The following is a 19,719-nucleotide window of genomic DNA, read 5'->3' as shown; positions in this document are numbered from 1 at the left end:
AACCGTGAAATATGTTCCATAGACGAGCGTTTTGCTTACTATCCATTCAGCGGCTGTGATGATTAGAAGTATAAATACTACCCATTCTAGTTAATGAAACCCACGTAGTGTTTTTCTAAATTTAGGTTCAATCTAATGTATCTTCCAAAGGGGTATGGAGACTTCCTCCTTTTAGGACTTTAAAATTCACTAACCTCCAGCCTTGCTAATGGAAAAGGCTGACACCGAGCATTTCTTTGCAGCACTTAAAGGCTTTTTGGCCATGCACACTAGGACTCACGTGAATATGCGTGCATTTAAAAGCCATGCATTAATTCTCGTTGTGCCAGGTTCTTCGGAGATGAAGGCACTAATTTGCATTCTAGTCCAGCAGCTCCTCCCTGAGTTCAAAACAGAGAGGTTGGAGGCTGGGCCTGTCAAGGTTCTCCACTGCCTTGGCCTTCAAAGGTGGCAGAATGGGAAAAGAGCCCCCATTCCCAGGAAGCTTGTCCCTGCAGAAACAAAAGCCAGACCTCCAGGCACATTCAGCTTCCAATACCTAGCTTAGAGTGCCGCTTTCTGAACATTTAAGACGAACTGAACACACCCCGGATGCAGTGCTCCCTAAACAGAATTTTGGTCCTCTTCAGAGATCCCTTTGCTTTGCTAGTTATGCTCCCCCATTTAAAGGAGACCCTTGAGCTCAGCCTTCTATGCCGTTTTGTCAACAGAGGAAATTGTGTTGCTCTTCCTCTGGGCTTACAAGGCCCTTCCCTTTTCAAAATTAATGTGCTTCAGTCTCCCGGGCCGCAGAGATCAGCCCAGCAACCTCTGTCTCGGAAGAATAGCTTCGTGTATGCCCATAATCATTTTAATTAGCCATACATTCTGTAGGGCGCAAAGGTCTTAGCTGGAGCAGATGGCTAGTGGAGGCAGTGGCTGGCCTATTGTAGGCAGGGGCCACACCAGGGCCCAAAGGCTGCAGATGCCGGCTCCACTTTGCGGCTAGAAGCCGGGGATCCAAGAGACTCTGGCCATCTGCTCTGCTGTCCCCCAAAGCAGGTGTCCCTCCGAAGAAAGCATTCCTGAAATTGGTGCTGCCCGAGCGGCTGATGCGTGCGAGGTACCTCAGCCAGCTGTAAAGCAATCCATCTGGCCACAATGGCCAGCGTGACACTAAGATGTGTGGCCCTTGGGACTGGTACAGGGGCATCTTTTGTCTCACCGAGGATGGTGAGGACCACTCTCTGAAGTAGCCGTTGGGGGCCAGACAACCTCTGACCCCAGGTTCTGTGTCTGCCCTGTAAGTAAGAAATCGCAGGGTAGCCCCTGCCCGATCGTACCACCCAGGGTCCCTCTGGGAAGCAGAAGGTTCCGGGGAAGCTCTCATTTCACGTTGACTCCCAGTTGGTTGTTTCATCATGATCACCATGCCAAACCCGTAGCTCCCCCGACCCCCAGTCTTCTGAAGGCATAATTGGCAACAAATGTATTATTTAGTCATGAAGATGTTTTATATCCGAGGATATTTTGTTAGTTGTGTACGGTCTGAACTGAGTTAATCAAGCCAGTTCACCTGTCAGAGCTGGAGTTGCTAATCTCTTCTGGGTTATTCCCAAAGCGGACATTGGACTGTCTGGTTTTGTTTTGTTTTGTTTTGTTTTTTTGTCCTCATTCTGCTTTGAGCATCCAAGTGGCAGAGTGTAACTAAGAGCTACCAAGAGCCACCTGTTTTATTTGGTTAAAAGCAGGCCCTCTCAAGCCTCACTGAGTTCTTGGCCCTGTCCGGTGCTTCCAGTATGAAGCATGCCTTCACAGAGAAGAACTTTCCATAAGGAAACTGAGGCATGCACAAGTTGGTTAAATGAGTAGGCCAAAGTCCCCATTTCCCCAAAGGACAATGAGCCCCAACAGTTCAGCTTTCGGGTTCAACTTCCTGGGCACAGCATTATTCTGGCAGGACAATAGCGACAGCTGGCCATTGCACGCTTACACCTCCATGCCCTGCTCACAGGTTGGTGTACCGTCCCCACTTTGTGGGTGAAATGAGTTCCTGAGCGGTGACAGGAGGTGACTGAACAGAGAACCCAGTCTGTGCCCCACTCTTCTCCACTCGTAGCTTTGCCTTCTGTCCTGAGTGGCTGAGTATAACGGGATGATGCTTACATGTGTGGATACCTGCCTTTTCACGAGCTGTTCACAGGCACCCACCCACTCAGGCGACCCATGGCTTCACAGGGGTGAATAGCCATCTCTTCTGGTGAACTCAGCATCCTTACAGCAGCTCAGCCTTCGCGCCCCCCTGCTCTTGCCCTTCAAAGACTTTCCTGATTACCCTTTCAGGTGCCCCGGACTGACCTGTGTCTAGAGGCCATCTGCCAACTCTCACGACTCCGGGGTGACCATCAGCCATTAAAGGACCCCGTTCCACAATAACGCCTCCTTTTGTTGGCGCTGTTTCAGTGGCTGAATGATTGAATCCCCCAACCTTCTAAACTGCACCCTCCCCGACCCTCCAGCTTTTTTAATTGGACTCCCTGGCTCCCGGCAGTAAGAATGAAAGTCAATGGAGTGTGAATGAATTGAATCTTCCCTTATCCACTCCACCCCCACCAAAATTGCAATTTAATAACAAACAATCAGCCTTCATGTGCTTCCCTCCCTCTTAAAGGGACAGACCCTTCCTTTCGTCTAGGGAGAGGGAGAGCTCCTGTCATGTTAAGGTGAAGAACTCTGGTCTCTGGCAGAGGTGACCTTGGAATGAGATGGAGCAGTTGGGGTTCCGGCAGGATGACCCCAGCTCCACCAGAGAAGCCTCTTATCAAAGATTACGGAAGAGTGCTGGGGAGATTGTCGCCCCAGAGTTAGCTCCGCTGGTTACCCCTCACCCTGCCTGCCCATTATGAGAAACTGTTGCTGCTAGGTGATGCCAGGGCTTTAAAAGCCCAGGCTGTGTTAGGCTACCCTGTAATTTTTTTACTAGTGTATATTGTACATAATAATAGGTTTCATTCGGAGATCTGCATACATGTATTCAATGTAGTTTTATTACATTCACTGCCGATTTCCTTTCTATTGCTAACTATTCCCCCTCCTACTTTCACATCTTTTCTGGTGATTCCCTGTGTTTAGTTCAGGTGGTTTTTAGGGGGAGTCCTTTATGGGAGAATGGACAGCTGACCAGTAGCTGGCTATCCCGCTGAAGAAAATGTCTTTCCCACCCACAGGGTGGGGCCTTGTGTGCCCCTCCCCGATCTGTGACAGAATGTTGAAGGTTTTGTGTGAATCGATCTTATGAGCGTAGTTAGGACTCTGTGAGCTCCAGTGCTGTGTCTGTGGCGTGACCAGTGTGGGACTAGCTCAGAGACTGCGTTTTGGGATGGTTGCCGTCCCCACCGCAGGTCTTAACGGGCAGGCCCTGATCGGTCCCACTCTCTGCTGAGCTCCAGAGGCCTCGGTACCTGAGCAACACTGGCTTTCCTCCAAGCCTGCACCCAGCAGATTCTGTTGCAGACGGTAACTTACCAATGGGAGCGAACCGGAGTGATTGCAGTTAGGTTAGCAAGGCCTGGGCGAGGGGAGGGGGCAGCAAAAACAGTGGAGGAAATAAAAAGTTTCTCTTCTAGCCCCTCAACTGCAACCCGAATTATTTTATTATCTATTTCTTTCCAGTCTTCGTCTGGTTATATAAATATTCGTTGCCAGCAATGATCATAGCGCAGATCACATTTTTGTCGCGCTCCTTCATTTAACGTTTGCTGAAATGTTTTTCCACGTTCCTACATGGGTTTGAAATTACTTTTAATGACTACATTATCTTGTACCATTGTGCTTTATGCTCCATTGTTGAATACTTAATTTGTTTTAAACACTTCATTGTTAGAAAAACTCCACAATATACATCTTTGGGCACATGGCTTTTTCTTCATCTTTTTAATTGCCTTTAGACAGCAAGTAAAATTATTGGGTTGAAGGGTGTGAGTATTTTTACTTTGATAAAGTCGGTTTCATTATGAAAATAATAATATCCATGAACATGGCTGCCAGTCACACGTGGATAGGCCTGCTTCCGACTTCAGTCTTGCTGGGAGTGAGAGCTCTCGCTTAAATACTTAGATAATTCAATACTAACGGTTTAGTAATGACAATCATGAGCCCTCGGCTTCAGTTCCTGTGACCCTGTGCCGAATGAGCCGTACTGCCGTGAGTTGCTGCCACGGCGAGGCGGCCATCTGCATCCCGTGCCTCTCTGCAGGCGCTCAGTGGTTAGGGTACTGTTCTTGCCCAGAACACCCCCGGCCCTGCTGTCAGTTCGGTTCAGTTCCCAGCATCCATGTCAGGCTGCTCACCGCTGCCTGGACCTCTGACTTGAGGAACTCTGACAGCTTCTTCCAACCACACCTGCGTGTAGCCAGCATGGATACACGCGAACAGATAATTAAAAAAAAAAAATCTTTTCAAAAGGCACAGACAGGTATTTCCAGAGGCACACCCAGATGAATGGTTTAATTCTGAATACAGAGTTGAAAAGAATTCCACAAATACAAAGCTTAATATGTGTCACATCCACTGACGTAACGGGACTTTAGAGTGCTTATGTGCCAGACCCAGTGCTAAGCACTTTGCCATTCCCCCAGTGAGTTCACACTACTTATTCCCATTTTACAGATAAACAAACTAAGTCCAAAGAGATCAGGGAACTTACATGAGATTAACCCCAGAAGTGAGCTGGGATCAAGTACCAGGCAGCCTACCTCCAAATCTGTGCAGTAGCTTCCATGCTAGACCTTCCATTGCTCAGGGGTGAGAGATGGAGAGAGAAGGAAGCAGGCAGACCTGTGAGACACTGGAAACTATGTGGGAGCCTCTTTGTTCCTCGAATGCTTTGCTCACTATTTTAACATGCATGGGAAAATACATGAGCAAATGAGAGAAACCACACATACCCCGTCACCTTAGGGACTGTTGCCAAAGGTGTTTTTTTGAAGTTGTGTTTCATTTTTGTTCCAAGATGCTATGCCCCTTCCGAGGCCCTTTATGGCTTGAGCTCAGTGATAGCGTTTTCCTGACCTTTCCCCCTATCCGTGTCTACTGTTTACAAAAGTCAAGAACAACCTGTGGTTGAATGCTTTTGTTTGGACCAGTGGTTCTCAGGTCATAAATTCCGTTTCTTAGGATTTAGTGGGTTTAATTTTAGGGTCCTGAGATGCTGAATAATAATGAACTTGCATAATTTCAGATGCTAAGGTAGGGTGAGGGTATGAATCGGTCTGCTGGCGGGCACGGTGCTTCTGGTATTGGACCTCTATTGATTTAAAGTCTTTATAACTAATGGTTTAATTCTGATCAGAAACGGTAGCTGGGGGGCTCCATGGAGGAAGGTTGACTGTTGCTCGATCCCTGCTTCAGCAGGCCACACAGCTTGCAGCTTAGGTCTCCATCTTTATCTAGAAATGGGGGGCGAGCGGGCTGATGAATCTGTAACCACAGGAAGCAAGGAGAAATCACCTGGCCCTGGTGCTTCAGTCCCAACGATACCTTGTCCCCCAGTCACTTTCAGTTGTGATCTGGATGGGCTGCAGCCAACCTGGCCGCCTTGAGGCATGACCTTTGGCTGTCTCCGGCTCAGCAAGAATAGTCTGTTTTAGGACTTCGCTGTGAGGTTTCAGCCTCCTGAGTCCATGGCATCACTAGGGTCCCTGTGGAATAAGAGTTGTGACTCGTAGTAGACACTTGTCTCTAGTTGAAGACATAACTGCCGTGAACGTGATGGTTAATGTAGTCAACTTAGCGGGCATGGCGGTGAGGGGTAATCTAAATCAGATTAACTGAAGGGACGACACCCATGTAAACTGTAGGCCATTACCATCCAACGGTCCCTGATTAAGCAAAAAGGAGAAAACGAGCATGAGCAGACGCAGACACTGCTCTCTGCTTCCTGACTGGGGACACAGTGTGTCTAGCTGTCCCCTGCTCCTGTGTCACACCCTCCTTTCCATGAAGGACTATGTCCCCTAGAACTGTAAATTGAAACAAACCCTCCCATCCTTCCTTTGCCCCTGTCGGCTAACCAAAGCAGTGAAACAGTGTGGGGAACGGAGCAGATGTGCCAAGGTTGCTTGAAAGAACATTAAGTCATGCCATCTCGAGCTACTGAAAGACAGTGTTTGATGTAAGTGTTTTGTGTGTGTGTGTGTGTGTGTGTGTGTGTGTGTGTGTGTGCCACAGCACCTGCCGTGGGAATCCAGGCCCTGCAGACTGGAGTTAGTTAGGCTCACCTTATGCTGTGTTTATTTCAGAAGTCTAAGAAATCAACTAGCATTATAGAGCTCAGCCATCCCAGAGAACGGGCTGGTTACTTAGTATGAAAGACAACTTTATTCATTCAATTATATCTGGTTTTCTTCCCCTTTTAATATTTTATCATTTTTTGGCTGGTGTATGAAAAAAATGGGTTTCATCTACTCTACCTGTAGCCATTATGAAGCCCAGGCTGACCCAAAACCCCAGTCCCATTCCTTTTTGCCTCCTGAGTGCTAGCTACAGGACCACCACATTTGTGGATTAAAGTTGTATGTTTGCTAAGACAGTGGCCTAGTTCTGAATAGAAGAGTCCTCTTTTCTCACTAGGACCTCCTTCACTGGTGCAGAGCCTCCATGTGGAATAGGGCATCAGGAGGCTTGCTCAAGAGGCCCAAGCCGTTGGCAGGGGACCCAAAGCCACGGAGGACTTACATGTTGTAACTGATCAGAGAAAGACTGACATAGAGCTTGGCCAGTGCAGCAAGGGCTGGCTTGTTCCTGACTTGTGATGAGAGGCTGGTTACCAAAACCACATGCTCTGACCTTGAAGAAGACTCACTCGAAGCTAACCACGACAAGGGGCCAAGTTCAAACAAATGCCGTTGTGGTCAATGTAATTTACAACCAGCACAGGGTGTACCTAAGTCGGCTTTCTGCTCTGACTGTGCGGACTACATCTGTAGTTCTCTATTTCTCTCAGCAGCAGGAGCACCAGACTCATTCTTTCTTCAGCAAATGTTATGGACTTGTGTTCCCCCTATTTCCTGTAGTTCAGAGTTTAGCCGTTGCTGCTTTTAGGAAGTCCCCCTCTTCTTCTAGGTCTGATGTGTCTTACCTAAGAACCAGCATATCCGACTTCCGCTTTTTCTGGTCCCTGTGTCTTTGTTAGCACGTGTACTTTTTTGAGATTATAATATAATTACATTTCTCCCTTCCTTTTCTTGCTCCAAGCCCTCCCCTCTACCCCTCCTTGCCCTCTTTCAAATTCGTGCCCCCTTTTATTCATTAATTGTTATCACATGCATAGATTGATGTATATACATAGATATGCCTAAATATAGCCTGCTCATTTTATATAATGTTACTTATGTGTGTGTTTTCAGGGCTGACTACTTGGTATTGCATAAACACTTGGTGTGTTCTTTCCTGGGAAAGATGATTTCTTCTGCTCTCAGCATTCTCTAGTTGCCAGCAGTTCTCTGTGTAGGGTTGAGGCCCCATCTACTTTGGCATGTGTCCTCCTTGTTCAGCTCACGTTCAGGCAGTCATGTTGCTTAGACTTTGTGAATGTAGCTTCTGGCGTTACTAGGACACATGCGCACAGAAGCCCCTGATCCTCGGGCCCTTACAGTCTTTCCACCCGCTCTTCCGCACATGTACTTTTTCAGACAAGAAGTGTGTGTGTGCTGCTCTTGCGTGTGTTCCCATGATGTAGCAGGAAGGTGAGCACTCGGAACATAGATTTGTAAATTTGGATGAACGTTTGCTGGTTGGTGAACTTTGGATGTTCCTTTATGGGCTGGATTAATGGGTCATAGTAGGTTCTATTGTTGAGTAAGGAACCTTGAAAACGATAAGACAAATTCCTAGTGATGTGAAGAGACAGCACTTAGCGCTGGTGAAGCCGGCAAAAACCAGTCTATTTCAAGAGGTTTCAGCGTCTTGATTGGTTGGTTGACTAAAAAGAGTCCACACTGACTCAAAGGCTAAAGTCACATGACTAACCCACGCGGTGACTCGTGAGCTAAAAGTAATCCAGTCCAGAAGCTGGGTTCAAATGCTCACCAATTGTCTCTTGCCTTTTCTAGCGCTGGGAGACCCAACGCAGTGAGGAGTATGAAGCGGAAGGTAAGAGATGATAGTGGGGTGGGGAGGGACTGCCGAGGAGGGAAGGCCCCAGCCTCTGTGGCTAAGGAACTCTTGGCACCCACTTCCCTGCTTCTCCCACTGGAAGTAAGCTGAGTGCTAACATTAGGACCAATAGAAACAGAAAAAAAAATCATTTCCAAGTGACACTTGTACACTTCAAATCTTATTAGCATTGTGAGAGAGAGGGCAGCTAGTTTGCAGCAGCCGCTTACATACATACCATTTAACCTGTGGGCAGACTCTCAAAGAAATGTGTGAAAAGCCCCAGTGTGAAGGATGTACTATTTATTAATACATCCCTCCAAGTGTCCAGGATTTATAGATACACCAGACGCCGAACACAACACTCCTACAGCCACCAGATGGCACTGTGGTTCAGCCGCGGGACCCTCAGGCCGCTTTCCTGCTTAAGCCCAGATGAGCTGTGGTTAAGTTTAATTAAAACAATGTGTTCTCTGGCTCTCGGAGCTGGAATAACAGGACAGTAATGGGCTTAATTTCCATCAATAAATAAGTACCCCTTTCAGTCCTCCATGGTTCTTCCAGGTACATAAAATCGTGCCCATAATTATCCCACGTTTAAGTGATAACTTCAGGGGCTGGCACACCGCCAGTATAGAAGCAGGATGGTTAATACAGAATAGCCTTGGCATCCCGGAGGGTTTGACCCTGTCTGTAAACAGAACTTATCGTTCGTCTACAAACACTAACAGACTTGTAGTTTGCATCCTCTCTTCTTTCAAGTTACAGTCTTGGGTTTCTTTCAAGTTTAGGGTCGTGGGTCAGAAAGATTTGGAAAATAGATGAGCCTTGAGAGGCTCCTTATGCTTTAATACTTAGACCAGAAAGAAAGCAGAAGTGAAAGCTCCTGGAAGCCGCAGTCAAGGCATCTGAGCTCGTGCATACGGGACAGTGTTCCTTTCCCATGGGTGACTGTCCCAGAGCACAAAGTACCCCCACTTACACCGGGACTTCAGCACAAAAATCAAAGCGGGGTCAGCATTTATAGTTGTCTCATACAGTACTTATCTGGGGGCTGGAGAGATGGCTGAGCGGTTAAGAGTACTCATGGCTCTTTCAGAGGACCCAGTTTCAGTCACCAGTACCGCAGGACGGCTCACAACCATCTGTAACTCTGGTTCCTTCATGGGCACTAACTTCCTGAATGTAGTGTGCAGACATACATGCAAGCACAATACTCATACATGCAAAAGAATAAAAACGCAATTGAATTACTTTCCAAGGGTGCATCTATATGTGTATATATAGGTAATAGACACTGTCTGTCTGCAATTCCTTTGGAGGCAACACAATTTTTGCTCTGATTTTAGGCCAGCTAAGGTTTTGGAACCCAGATGACCTGAATGCATCGCACAGTGGGTCTTGTCCTCCTCAAGACTGGATAGAAGAGAAACTGCAAGAGGTCTGTGAAGACCTGGGGATCACTCGGGATGGTCACCTGAACCGGAAGAAGCTGGTTTCCATCTGCCAACAGTACGGACTGCAGAACGTGGACGGCGCGGTAAGCCCCGCACTGTTCTGGTTTGAGAATGAGGAGAAGGAGCTTGGCTGCCCACTTGCTGGGAAGAGCCATACTGTGGCTTCCACGTCAGAGACGTGGCGTTCTTTTCTCCTAAAAAAAACATCCTACATGTCTTGGGGAAGGTCATGGTGTGTGGCAGGGATCGACGCTGACACAGCTGAACTTCCTGAATGTATGGTATGGCTGCCTGCTGTGTTAAGTGTGAGAAATCAGACGAGTCGAGCCTGTCCAGCCACACAAAGCTGTAGAAACAACCAAGGAGTAAAATGTGGGGAAACGTGGAGGAAGGATTAAGGAGAGCCACAGGCTTGACTTAGGAGAGAATTTTGAAGTCCTGATGCGTTTTCCAGTTTGGAAAGATCTCAATGTCCTCCTGGGGTAGACTGAGCGGTGCACAGGACAGGCGGCCTCACTAGCCACAGACTGATGTCTGTGTTCTGCTGTGAGGAGAGCCCTGGTTGTGTACAGCAACCGGATCCTGGCCGTGAGGGAGTGGGGTCGGCAGGTTGGTAGTTTTGATAGCGCAGAGTCTTGAAGCCCCCAGAGTTTATGGTGTAAGATTCTGCTTTACTTTTTTCTGAAGACTCAAGAGGGGATCTTCAGGATTAGCTGAGAAGCACAGAAAAACCTTGAATTCTAAGACTTGTCTTTCAAAAAAGCTACAAATAAAGATTAGGGGGAGTTAGAGGCTAGGAATACAGTCATTGCTCCAGAATCCTTGATTATAATGATATTTGACACCACGCTGGCTGCCTCCTCGGGGAAAAGCGGTAGCAGCAAATTCTAACTAAGAAAGAGAAGGATCTTTAAAAGCTGCCAAGCAGCCTGACTTGCAGGAAAAAAAAAAATTGGGTTTTCTTTTTTTCTTTTTCTCATATGACGTGACCATTATATAAACCCTCTAACAACCTTTGTAACATCTCAGTGCTCATTTATTTTTCAACAGTGGTTACTGAGTCATAAAATTAAATTAATTGTCCTAATTTCTGAACCAGTGCAGTACAAAGAGCCTCGGGTTGTTTTTTTCTCTTGTTTTTTTTTTTTTTTTTTTTTTTTTTTTTTACTCTTTTACCAAGAAACATTGCACAAACTTGAGTTATTGATCTGAGGACAATTCTTGGAAGAGAAGCTGCAGCCACTCACATGGAACTGGCTTCCTTTTCTTCCACGGGGGGGAGCTCCTAAAACCTGAGACGACAAAGGGGCACATTCAGTGCACATTCAGCTCTTTCCCCGCACTACGCGAATTAGGAAGGCATTGCTCATCCAGCACGCTCCCGCCCAGTGTTCCCACCCTTTCCCACCAAGAGGAGTCAGCAGATGCCCTGCAGCTCATGTCCCTAAGCTCTGAACCCAGAGGAGCTGAATTCGAGCTGATGTTATCAACGCGGGAGCCTGGAATTTAGCGGTTTGGACTTCATCAGCCCTTTGCAGAGGAAGCCGGTGATGTCCCTGCTGCTCCCTGTTTTTATGAAGGAGGACTAGACTCGATCCTCTCTGGTAGTCACTCACACGCCACTTTCTGTAAGCGAGGACAACGAAGAAGGCAGGGTGGTCAGGCTAGCTCCCTCAGAGCCACATCAAACCCAAGGATGACTTCGTTTGGCCCCGTTCAGTATTTTAAAAATTGGACTTTGAGGCACACTCTTTAAAACTGGAAGTTTGCCCTGAATATTTGGTAATAGCAAGCCACAGCCATTTTCTCCGGAGACCACAGGCAGCCATGTGCTCAGCAAGCTTGGTCCCTGCCACTTGCTTTCTGGTCTCTGAAGCCTCCATGCCTTGGTCACTTGTGTCACTTTTCAGGCCACTGTGGCTGTCTCCATTCTTGAACCTTATTCTACACACTGGTTTCCAACCCAACACACTGGGAAGTCAGCCACCCACAGACCTGGCCAGGGTGGGAAATGAAAATGTCCTTGTTCTAAGAGGGGCTCCTGTTCCCAAAGAGGCCAGGTGCGTCAGTTGCTCAGGTAACCTGCATTCTCTTGAGCTCAGTTCTGACCACCGAGCCCTTTCTGTAGTCATACCCACCACGTCTCACCCCAAGCTCTGACCTAAAATAACTGGCAAGAGTCTACTACTCCAGCAATCTGAATAGAATAAGTGATGACGGGTGATCAGGCCACATAGAAACTACACTCATTTGCCTAAGGTCATGGGTTTTACGGACACTTCTGGTTGGATGGTTCTCAAAGCCATTTCCTCTAGGACATTGTTTTTGTTTTTGTTTTGTTTTGTTTTGTTTGATTGGTGAGAGTGAGACAGAAGAGTTGAAGGATTTTGGCAACCTCGGCGTCTTGTCCCCAGTGTACAGGATTCTGTCAGCACCTCTTGTGTCTTCCCCAGATTTCCAACCTCTAAAAAAGTTTCCTAGTCTCAGAATACTATCCCAAAGGAATCATGTGTTCTCAGCGGTCCGGACATCACATGGGAGCTGCAGTGCCGCCTTAGGCCCCTCCCTTAGCCTGATAACAGCAGTGCATATTAGAAGATCTCGTGATTTCTGTTCTGTTCTCAAAGGCCTGGCTCACAATAAACTTTTATCATAGTAGGAGGTCTGTGCCTTTCCTCTTGTCTGTGGCTTCTGTGACTCATGCTACCCTTTCCCCTTTTCCATTCCTGTGGGACCAAAGAACAAACCATCTCTGACAAGCGCCCAAAAGGTTTATGGTCCAGTCTCCCTGTTCCTCGTTATATGAGGTTTTAAAATTATATGAAAGCCCTCAGAGAGTACAAAGCGGAGAGCCAAAACTCCTTCATCTGTCTATATCTTGAGATCCTCCTTTTACACATGCACACAAGATCATTTTCACAGAGAGCTGGTCTTTCCCGGACTAACACACTAAAACAAAACTTCAGCGAGTTCCAAGCAGCGGTCACTGCAGTCCGTCTCAGACCAGCTTTGCTGTGCTAGCATGCTGTCTGAATTTTCCCCCCTCATTGCTCTAATAAAAAGCCCTGACAAAAGCAGCTTAAGGGAGAATGAGTTTTATCTTAGTCACTGTTCTAGTGCCATGACAAAGCACCATGACCAACACAACTTATAGAAGCCTTTCACTGGGGGCTTGTTTACAGTTTCAGAGGCCTAGTACATGATCATCATTGCAGGGAGCAAGGCTACAGGCAGATAGGCACAGGACTGGAGCAGCTGCCAAGAGCTTACATCCTGATCTGTGGGCAGCCGTCAGGGGGAGGGGGGTGAAAGACTGCCTGATGTGGGTTTTTGAAACCTAAAGCCCTTCTCCAGTGACACACCCCCCTCCAACAAGGCCACACCTCCTAATCCTTCCTAAACATTTCCACTGTGGACCAAACATTAAATTATATGGACCTCTGGCTGTTCTCATTCAAACCAGCACAGATTTATTCTGCCCCTTCATTCATGCACAGTCCATCATGGCATGGAAGTTATAAAGAAGCAGGCACTTGAGTCAGCTGGTTATCACATTCCTAATCAGGAGCAGGTAACGAATGCATGCCGCTGCCCAGCTCCACTTGGACAGTCCAGGATGCCAGCCACAGTGGGCAGAGATTCCCATTTCAATTCATCAAGATAACCCCTCATGGACATGGCCAGAGGCCCCCTCAAGTGATCCTGAATCCTGTCAAGCTCACAGTTAGCACTAATCACCACACACACCAATTTGAAAACTTAAGTATGAGCAAGATATCACTTAGAACCACCATATTTTAAAGGAATAATGAATGTCTAACTTACATTTTGAGATTATGAGGAGCTGTATGTTTTAAGGAATTTTTTTTTTAAGATTGTGACATTTAAGGCTGCCTGTCCTAGAAGGATGAATGAAAGAAAAAAACAAAACAAAAAAAAAAGTTGATTGTTATGACTGCATATGATTACAGAGGTGATGGAAGTTGAGTTTTATTTCATTTGAGTGAGAGGGGACGGAATCATTTCTGGAGAGGGAAATTCTTTTATGAGAAGATAGAGACAAAATTATGTGTCTGGAGTCCTAGGAGTCAACAGTGGTGTGGATTTCTGCCGGCCGGAGGTGTGTTGTGCATGTGGTATTTGTGTGTTTAATTCTCTGAAAGACTCCACTCAGCAGGGGGTCAAAGCAGATGCTAGGACTCACGACCAAACTTTGGGCAGAGTGCGGGGAGTCTGAGGGAAGAAGAGGGAAGATAGAAAGACCCAGAGGGGACAGGAGCTCCATAAAAAGACCAACAAATCTGGACCTAGGGGGGCCTGCAAAGACTGATGCACTAAACAAGGACCGTGCATGGAGAGGTCCTAGACTCCCTGCTCATATTGCCCATAGGCAGCTCAGTCTCTATGTGAGCCCCCTGATTAAGGGAATAGGGGCTGTTTCCGACGTGGACTCTGGTGCATACTCTTTGATCACTTTCCCCGGGTGGGGCGGCCTTGCCAGGCTACAGCGGAGGACGGTGCAGGCAGTCCTAATGAGGCTTGAAAGGCTGGTGTCAGATGGGAGGAAGGCTCCCCATTTCTGAGGACTAGGGGAGGAGGATGCGGGCGATGGAAGCGAGGGAGGGCGGGACCAGGAGAAGATGCAGGAGGGAGCTATAATCAGGATGTAAAGTGAATAAACTATAAAAAATAAATTAAAAAAAAAAACCAAAAAAAAAAAAAAAACGACAACACATGATTACTTTCCTAGATGCTAGAAGAGGTCTTTCTCAGTCTTGACCCTGACGGTACGATGAGCGTCGAAGACTTTTTCTATGGTCTTTTTAAGACTGGAAAATCCCTCACGCCATCGGCGTCTACTCCCTACAGGCAGCTAAAGCGGCATCTCTCTATGCAGGTAAGAAATCAGTGTGCAGAGCTGGGAGTGGTGGCACACACCTGTTGTCCCAACACTTGGCGGGCAGAGGCGAGAGGGGGCGGTGCAAGCTGGAGGTTAGCGCCATCTACACCATGAGACCCTAGCTTAGAAAAGAAGAACCAGCAGAACAGTATCTTTCAGAATAAGTGCTTAAAACCCATTTAGTAATTCTGAGTGAATTAACCTGTTGTCTAAAGCAAAATACCAAGGAGAAGAAGTATTCAGCGAATGAGAAAGACTAAGTCATTTGAAAGGAAAGGAAGGATTGAAAAATGGCGACAAACTACAGAGTGTGAAGGCCACTAATTGTGCCTCATGATGAAGGGTAGAAGAAACCTGCTATCAAGTAGAGATGCATCTCTTCTAGGGTGAAGAAGCTCTCCCAGAACTGTTTCTTTCTGATAAGCTTGTGGGCTTGAGTCACCAGGAACCATACATTAAAGACACAGTATTGTAAATTTAAAAGGTATTGGGCTAAATAATGTTTCTTATTTGCCCTATAAGAAGACACAGACACCTGTTAGATTTTGTAATTGCTTTATTTACTTTGGGCTGGCCAGATATTTCACCTACACCATCTCAGCAACCTCACCATCTATCTCCCGTCCCCCATCCAATGTCATCTGCCTTAACCATTCCTGTCTGGTCTGGGCTCCCTTCCATCCCACGAGAGTTGCTTATATTTTTCATGTTGGTGTTTTCTCCATCCATGCCGTCCTTGGAGTCCTTCCTCCCAGCCCAGGTGGTTCCTTCTCCACACTGACCCATTGTGGTGTCCTCCTCTCCCCTCCCTAATTCTTCCCATGATTCTCCTGTCCTCAAAAGCCCAGGAATCTCAGCCACACCTACCAGTTCTGCCCTGCCCAGGTATAAGCCATTTAATCAGCCAATCGGGTAGTTTTACACAACAAGGAGAGGCGTATCCAGGCAGCCACAGTGTCTTGAGGGCCAGTTATTAGCATCAAAATAATACAAGCGCCAGACCAACCCCCAAGAGCACAGCATGGCTTTCTCCCTCTTGCCTCATAAATTAACTTCTGCTCTCTGTAGCCAGGACTGGGCAGTCCCAGTCTTGATCAGCATCTAGCTGGGTTTCTGCAGTCCAACTCAGTTTTCATAAGGCTCTTCTTCCAGTCTTTTGATGAGAGTGGACGGCGGACCACAACCTCGTCAGCAATGACAAGCACCATTGGCTTCCGGGTCTTCTCCTGCTTGGATGATGGGATGGGCCACGCGTCCGTGGAGAGGATACTGGACACCTGGCAGGAAGAAGGCATTGAGAACAGCCAGGAGATCCTGAAGGTGCGACCGCAATCCCAGGAAAGGGGTGTCAGCTTATCTTTCGAAACATACTTGACCTGATTTATCCTTAATGACTTAATGTTTGCATGATCTCAAAAATAATTTTTAATTTTAATTTTTCCTGCCTGCTTTAACCAGAAGCCTATGGCTGAGAGTATTTCTGTGTTTTAACCTCAAGTTATTGATACAGGAAAGTTCTTATCTCATCTTTGGTTGTTAGAGTTTGAAATTATACTACTACATTTGTTTACAGTGTGTGTATGGTGGGGGATGGATTTCATAAGATACAAGCAGCCTAGCTTAATTTCCTTAAGAAACAGTGTTTCTAGATGAAAGCTGTTCCTAAGGAGAGGGACCCCACTCCCCCCACCCCACCCCACCCTACCCACTCTCTAGCCTGGCTTCAGTCTGCCTCCACACTTTTCTGCTTTCTGAAGCTGGGGCCTGTCATTTGTTTTGACTCTATGTGGTGTTCTGATTCCCAGGCCTTGGATTTCAGCCTGGATGGAAATGTCAACCTCACAGAGCTGACGCTGGCTCTTGAAAATGAACTTTTGGTTACCAAGAATGGCATCCACCAGGCAGCTCTGGCTAGCTTCAAGGCTGAGATCCGGCATTTGTTGTAAGTTGAGCAGAAGGTTTGCCTGGCCCATTCCCTTTACAGCTTGCCTCCCATATCACCGCCACTGGGCACATTTTCCCATCCACAGGCCAGTGTGGCTGTCCTTTATCTCAGCTGAAGGGGAGTGAGTAGGGGTTCTGATTGGCTGGAGCGTCTGAAGGCCTTTTTGTTTGCGGAAGGTTTTGGCTGTCTGGGTTTTGTGTTTGTACTGAAGCAAGCCAGATGAGAGGCTTTTTTTTGGGGGGGGGGGGTCGAATCTCCTGGTTGCTTAGAAACAGCTTCCTACCAACTCACTTTATTTCTGATTCTAGGGAACGGGTTGACCAAGTGGTCAGAGAAAAGGAGAAGCTGCGGCTGGACCTGGACAAAGCGGAAAAGCTGAAGTCTCTGATGGCTTCAGAGGTGGACGATCACCATGCGGCCATCGAGCGAAGGAATGAGTACAACCTCAGGTGTGACCAGAAGGGCGACGAGGTTCAGGGTCCTTCCCTATCCCTCCCAAACCCTGCTTCTCACCTCTATCCTTCCCCACTCAGGGCAGGCAGGGAGGAAAGAGCTGACTGCAGAGGTTGAGGACACACTGAATCTGTGCTTCCGTCTCCAGTTTGGGGATGTCCACCTACTGTCCTCCAAGGGACGTAAAGGCCACCTCTTGGTTTTCCTATCGTCCCTCCTCACAGGAAACTGGATGAAGAATACAAGGAGCGCATAGCGGCCTTAAAGAGCGAACTCCGCCAAGAGAGGGAACAGATCCTGCAGCAGGCGGGCAAGCAGCGGGTAGAGCTGGAGCAGGAAATCGAGAAGGCCAAAACAGAAGAGAACTACATCCGGGACCGCCTTGCCCTCTCCCTGAAGGTAAGCTTCTTCCTGTTAGCACTATGGTCGGGGTCCACGCTAGGCCTAGAGCACTAGCTAGAGCACTAGCTCCCTGAGGGTGTAAGTCTGCATAGGGCTAAAATCCAAGGATTCTCCCTGGTCATGGCCTGGACATGGTGGTGGCCTTGCTAGCATCTGGACTAAAGGAGTCCCAGGTCTGGTGTGTGGACAGCATCCATGAGGATAGCCTGTTCTTCCCAGCAGCCTTGGCACTTGCTCCTCAGGACTGGTTGGGACTTGTCTGACATCGTCAGTCCCAGAGACGCTCCCTAGGTTTGTCCTCATCCTCAGCATCCCCTTCCTATCTGCCCCCCAGTCTCATCCTCTGGACCTCCAAACATGACTTCCCTCTTGTAATCCTCCCTTCCTCCCTCTGCCCCGGTGGAGGAAGCCGACCTCTTTTCAGGACTCCCATTCCAGACAGCATAGTACTAGGCTCCTGGGGCCCACTGCTTACAGGGGAGCCTTGATGAAGCTATTGAAGCCTGTTTCCTAATGGACAGAAGGTCACCCAGCAGCTCTTTCTCCTTACTTTAGTGTGGTTATCATATCAGATGGTACAAGTAAGTTATCTGCAGGACCGCAGGTCCAGGGAAAATGTTTGCTACTGTGAGGTGCCCCTCAGGTCCACACAGCTGCGGAAAGGCGGAGCCAATGAGTGTGGGAAAGGGCCAGTCCTGCAGATCCAAAGCTGCAGGATCTCTATGGCACGGGGCAACAGCAGGACATCTGAGAGGATCCAGTATGGACAGTGTAGCAGAAGCCAGAGGCCAAAGGTCATGGTAGTGAATGTTTGCAAGTAAAGAAGTGTGAATAAAAGGGAATACTGCGGAACACACTGTGACACACTACAGCTTTCATGACAAGATGTTTTTATGTCCTGTTTATTTTTTTAATTTATGTTTGTTTTTTATTTCTTTATGGGGGAGGTTGCAAGGGATGGGGAGATGAGCGGGACAGAGGTGAATGATGTGAAACTCACAAAGAATCAATTTAAAAAGTTAATTTAAAAAATGGAATGCTGGCCATCACAGACATTGCCATGGTGATCATCCTTGCTGCTATAACCCGGTAGTTCTCAGCCTTCCTAACGCTGCTGTGGCCCTCACGTTGTGGTGACCTCCAGCCATGGTTACTTTCTTGCTACCCCATAACTGTGATTTTGCTACTATTCTGAATCATAATGTAAATGTCTGTGTTTTCTGATGGCCTTATGTGACCCCTGTGAAAGGGTCATTCCACTCCCAAAGGGGTCACAACCCACTGATTGAGAATCCATGCTCTAACCTCAGCTACTCGCAGTGTCCCACCCCTCCCATGAGCGCCTGTTCCTCCACCATGCCCCTTTCACCATGTCCTATGGGCTACCTGCCCTCTCCTCCTCTTCCTGTCATTAGGAGCTCTAGCTTTGCTGTTGTAGTGGTTTGCATCCCTGCCTCCCTCTTGCGGTCCATGGGAGCAGCGTCTGGTCTGGTTTCCAGAGCAGCAGCAAGTATCTGGAATGCAGGGTTTGCTCCTACAGGCTCAGCAGCAGAGTGTGGATACTCTCTGAGAGACAAAAGTAAGAGTTGGTGTTCTAGGAGAAGGTAGTATTTTTTTTTTGAAGGCTCTAAGTACATTTTTTTTTTAAACTCCATATTGCTATGTGAGAGTGTGAACTAGAATACATTAAAAATATACTGGCTCTTTATTCTTTTGGCAAAATGTACTTTGAAAATAACATTCTTCCAATCAGCCCTTAACATTGGAGAAGAAAGAAAATATGTCAAGTGGCAAGTCTATACGGCTTTTTTTTTTTTTTTTAACAAATGTGGGTGACATCTTTCTAGAGAACTGTGAAAGATTTTTTTTTCTTTTTAATGGGAAAGAAAGTTTGTGAGTTTCAGTTGGTGTGTGACTTTAGCTTAAACATATTAGTTATGAACTATTTATGGGTAACTTCTATATCCTTAAACCAAAATTATTTATAAAATAACTATAACCTGTAATGTTCAATGAATTAAAATTAGTTTTAGATGCACTCTTTTTGTAGTTCTGAGTTTCTTGCTATGGCTAGACAAGGAGATTCTTTCTTTCTTTCTTTCTTTCTTTCTTTCTTTCTTTCTTTTTTTCTTTGTAATGTTAATTCGTGGGGTGGGCCACACGCTGACATGGGGAAGTCAGAGGGCAACTTTCAGAAGACACTTCTCACCTTCCTCCGTGTGGGTCCTGGTGAGTCACATCAAGATTGGCGAGTGCCTTTGTGCAGAACCTGCTGAAATGGAACTAGAAGTGGAACTTGTTATAACCAGGCTTCTTACACTCAACGATACATGAAGAATATGTCATTTAAAATGCTCCAGTGTGACACTGTATAGGAATAAAGTAAAGCCACATATGTGTATATATACACATACATACTTTCTTTTTTA

The 19,719-nt window shown here is 47.0% G+C and overlaps 1 protein-coding gene across 8 annotated transcripts in view; it reads left to right on the top strand.

Annotated features, from left to right (window-relative positions):
- The window catches only part of Nin (ninein), a 101,060-nt gene that overhangs the window by 39,604 nt on the left and 41,737 nt on the right, over nt 1–19,719 (top strand). For all 8 annotated transcript variants that reach the window (XR_009592982.1, XM_060387597.1, XM_060387591.1 and 5 more), the window contains exons 5-11: nt 8,091–8,130; nt 9,483–9,673; nt 14,341–14,487; nt 15,643–15,810; nt 16,296–16,432; nt 16,744–16,884; nt 17,113–17,287. Coding sequence is in view for 7 of the 8 variants with exons in the window: in XM_060387597.1 (XP_060243580.1) it covers nt 8,091–8,130; nt 9,483–9,673; nt 14,341–14,487; nt 15,643–15,810; nt 16,296–16,432; nt 16,744–16,884; nt 17,113–17,287 (999 nt within the window). In the remaining variant the exon portion in view is untranslated. The remainder of the gene's footprint in view (nt 1–8,090; nt 8,131–9,482; nt 9,674–14,340; nt 14,488–15,642; nt 15,811–16,295; nt 16,433–16,743; nt 16,885–17,112; nt 17,288–19,719) is intronic.

Source organism: Meriones unguiculatus, chromosome 7 (assembly GCF_030254825.1).
Source record: "Meriones unguiculatus strain TT.TT164.6M chromosome 7, Bangor_MerUng_6.1, whole genome shotgun sequence".
Taxonomy (NCBI): domain Eukaryota; kingdom Metazoa; phylum Chordata; class Mammalia; order Rodentia; family Muridae; genus Meriones; species Meriones unguiculatus.
This window is presented reverse-complemented; position numbering and strand designations above follow the sequence as displayed.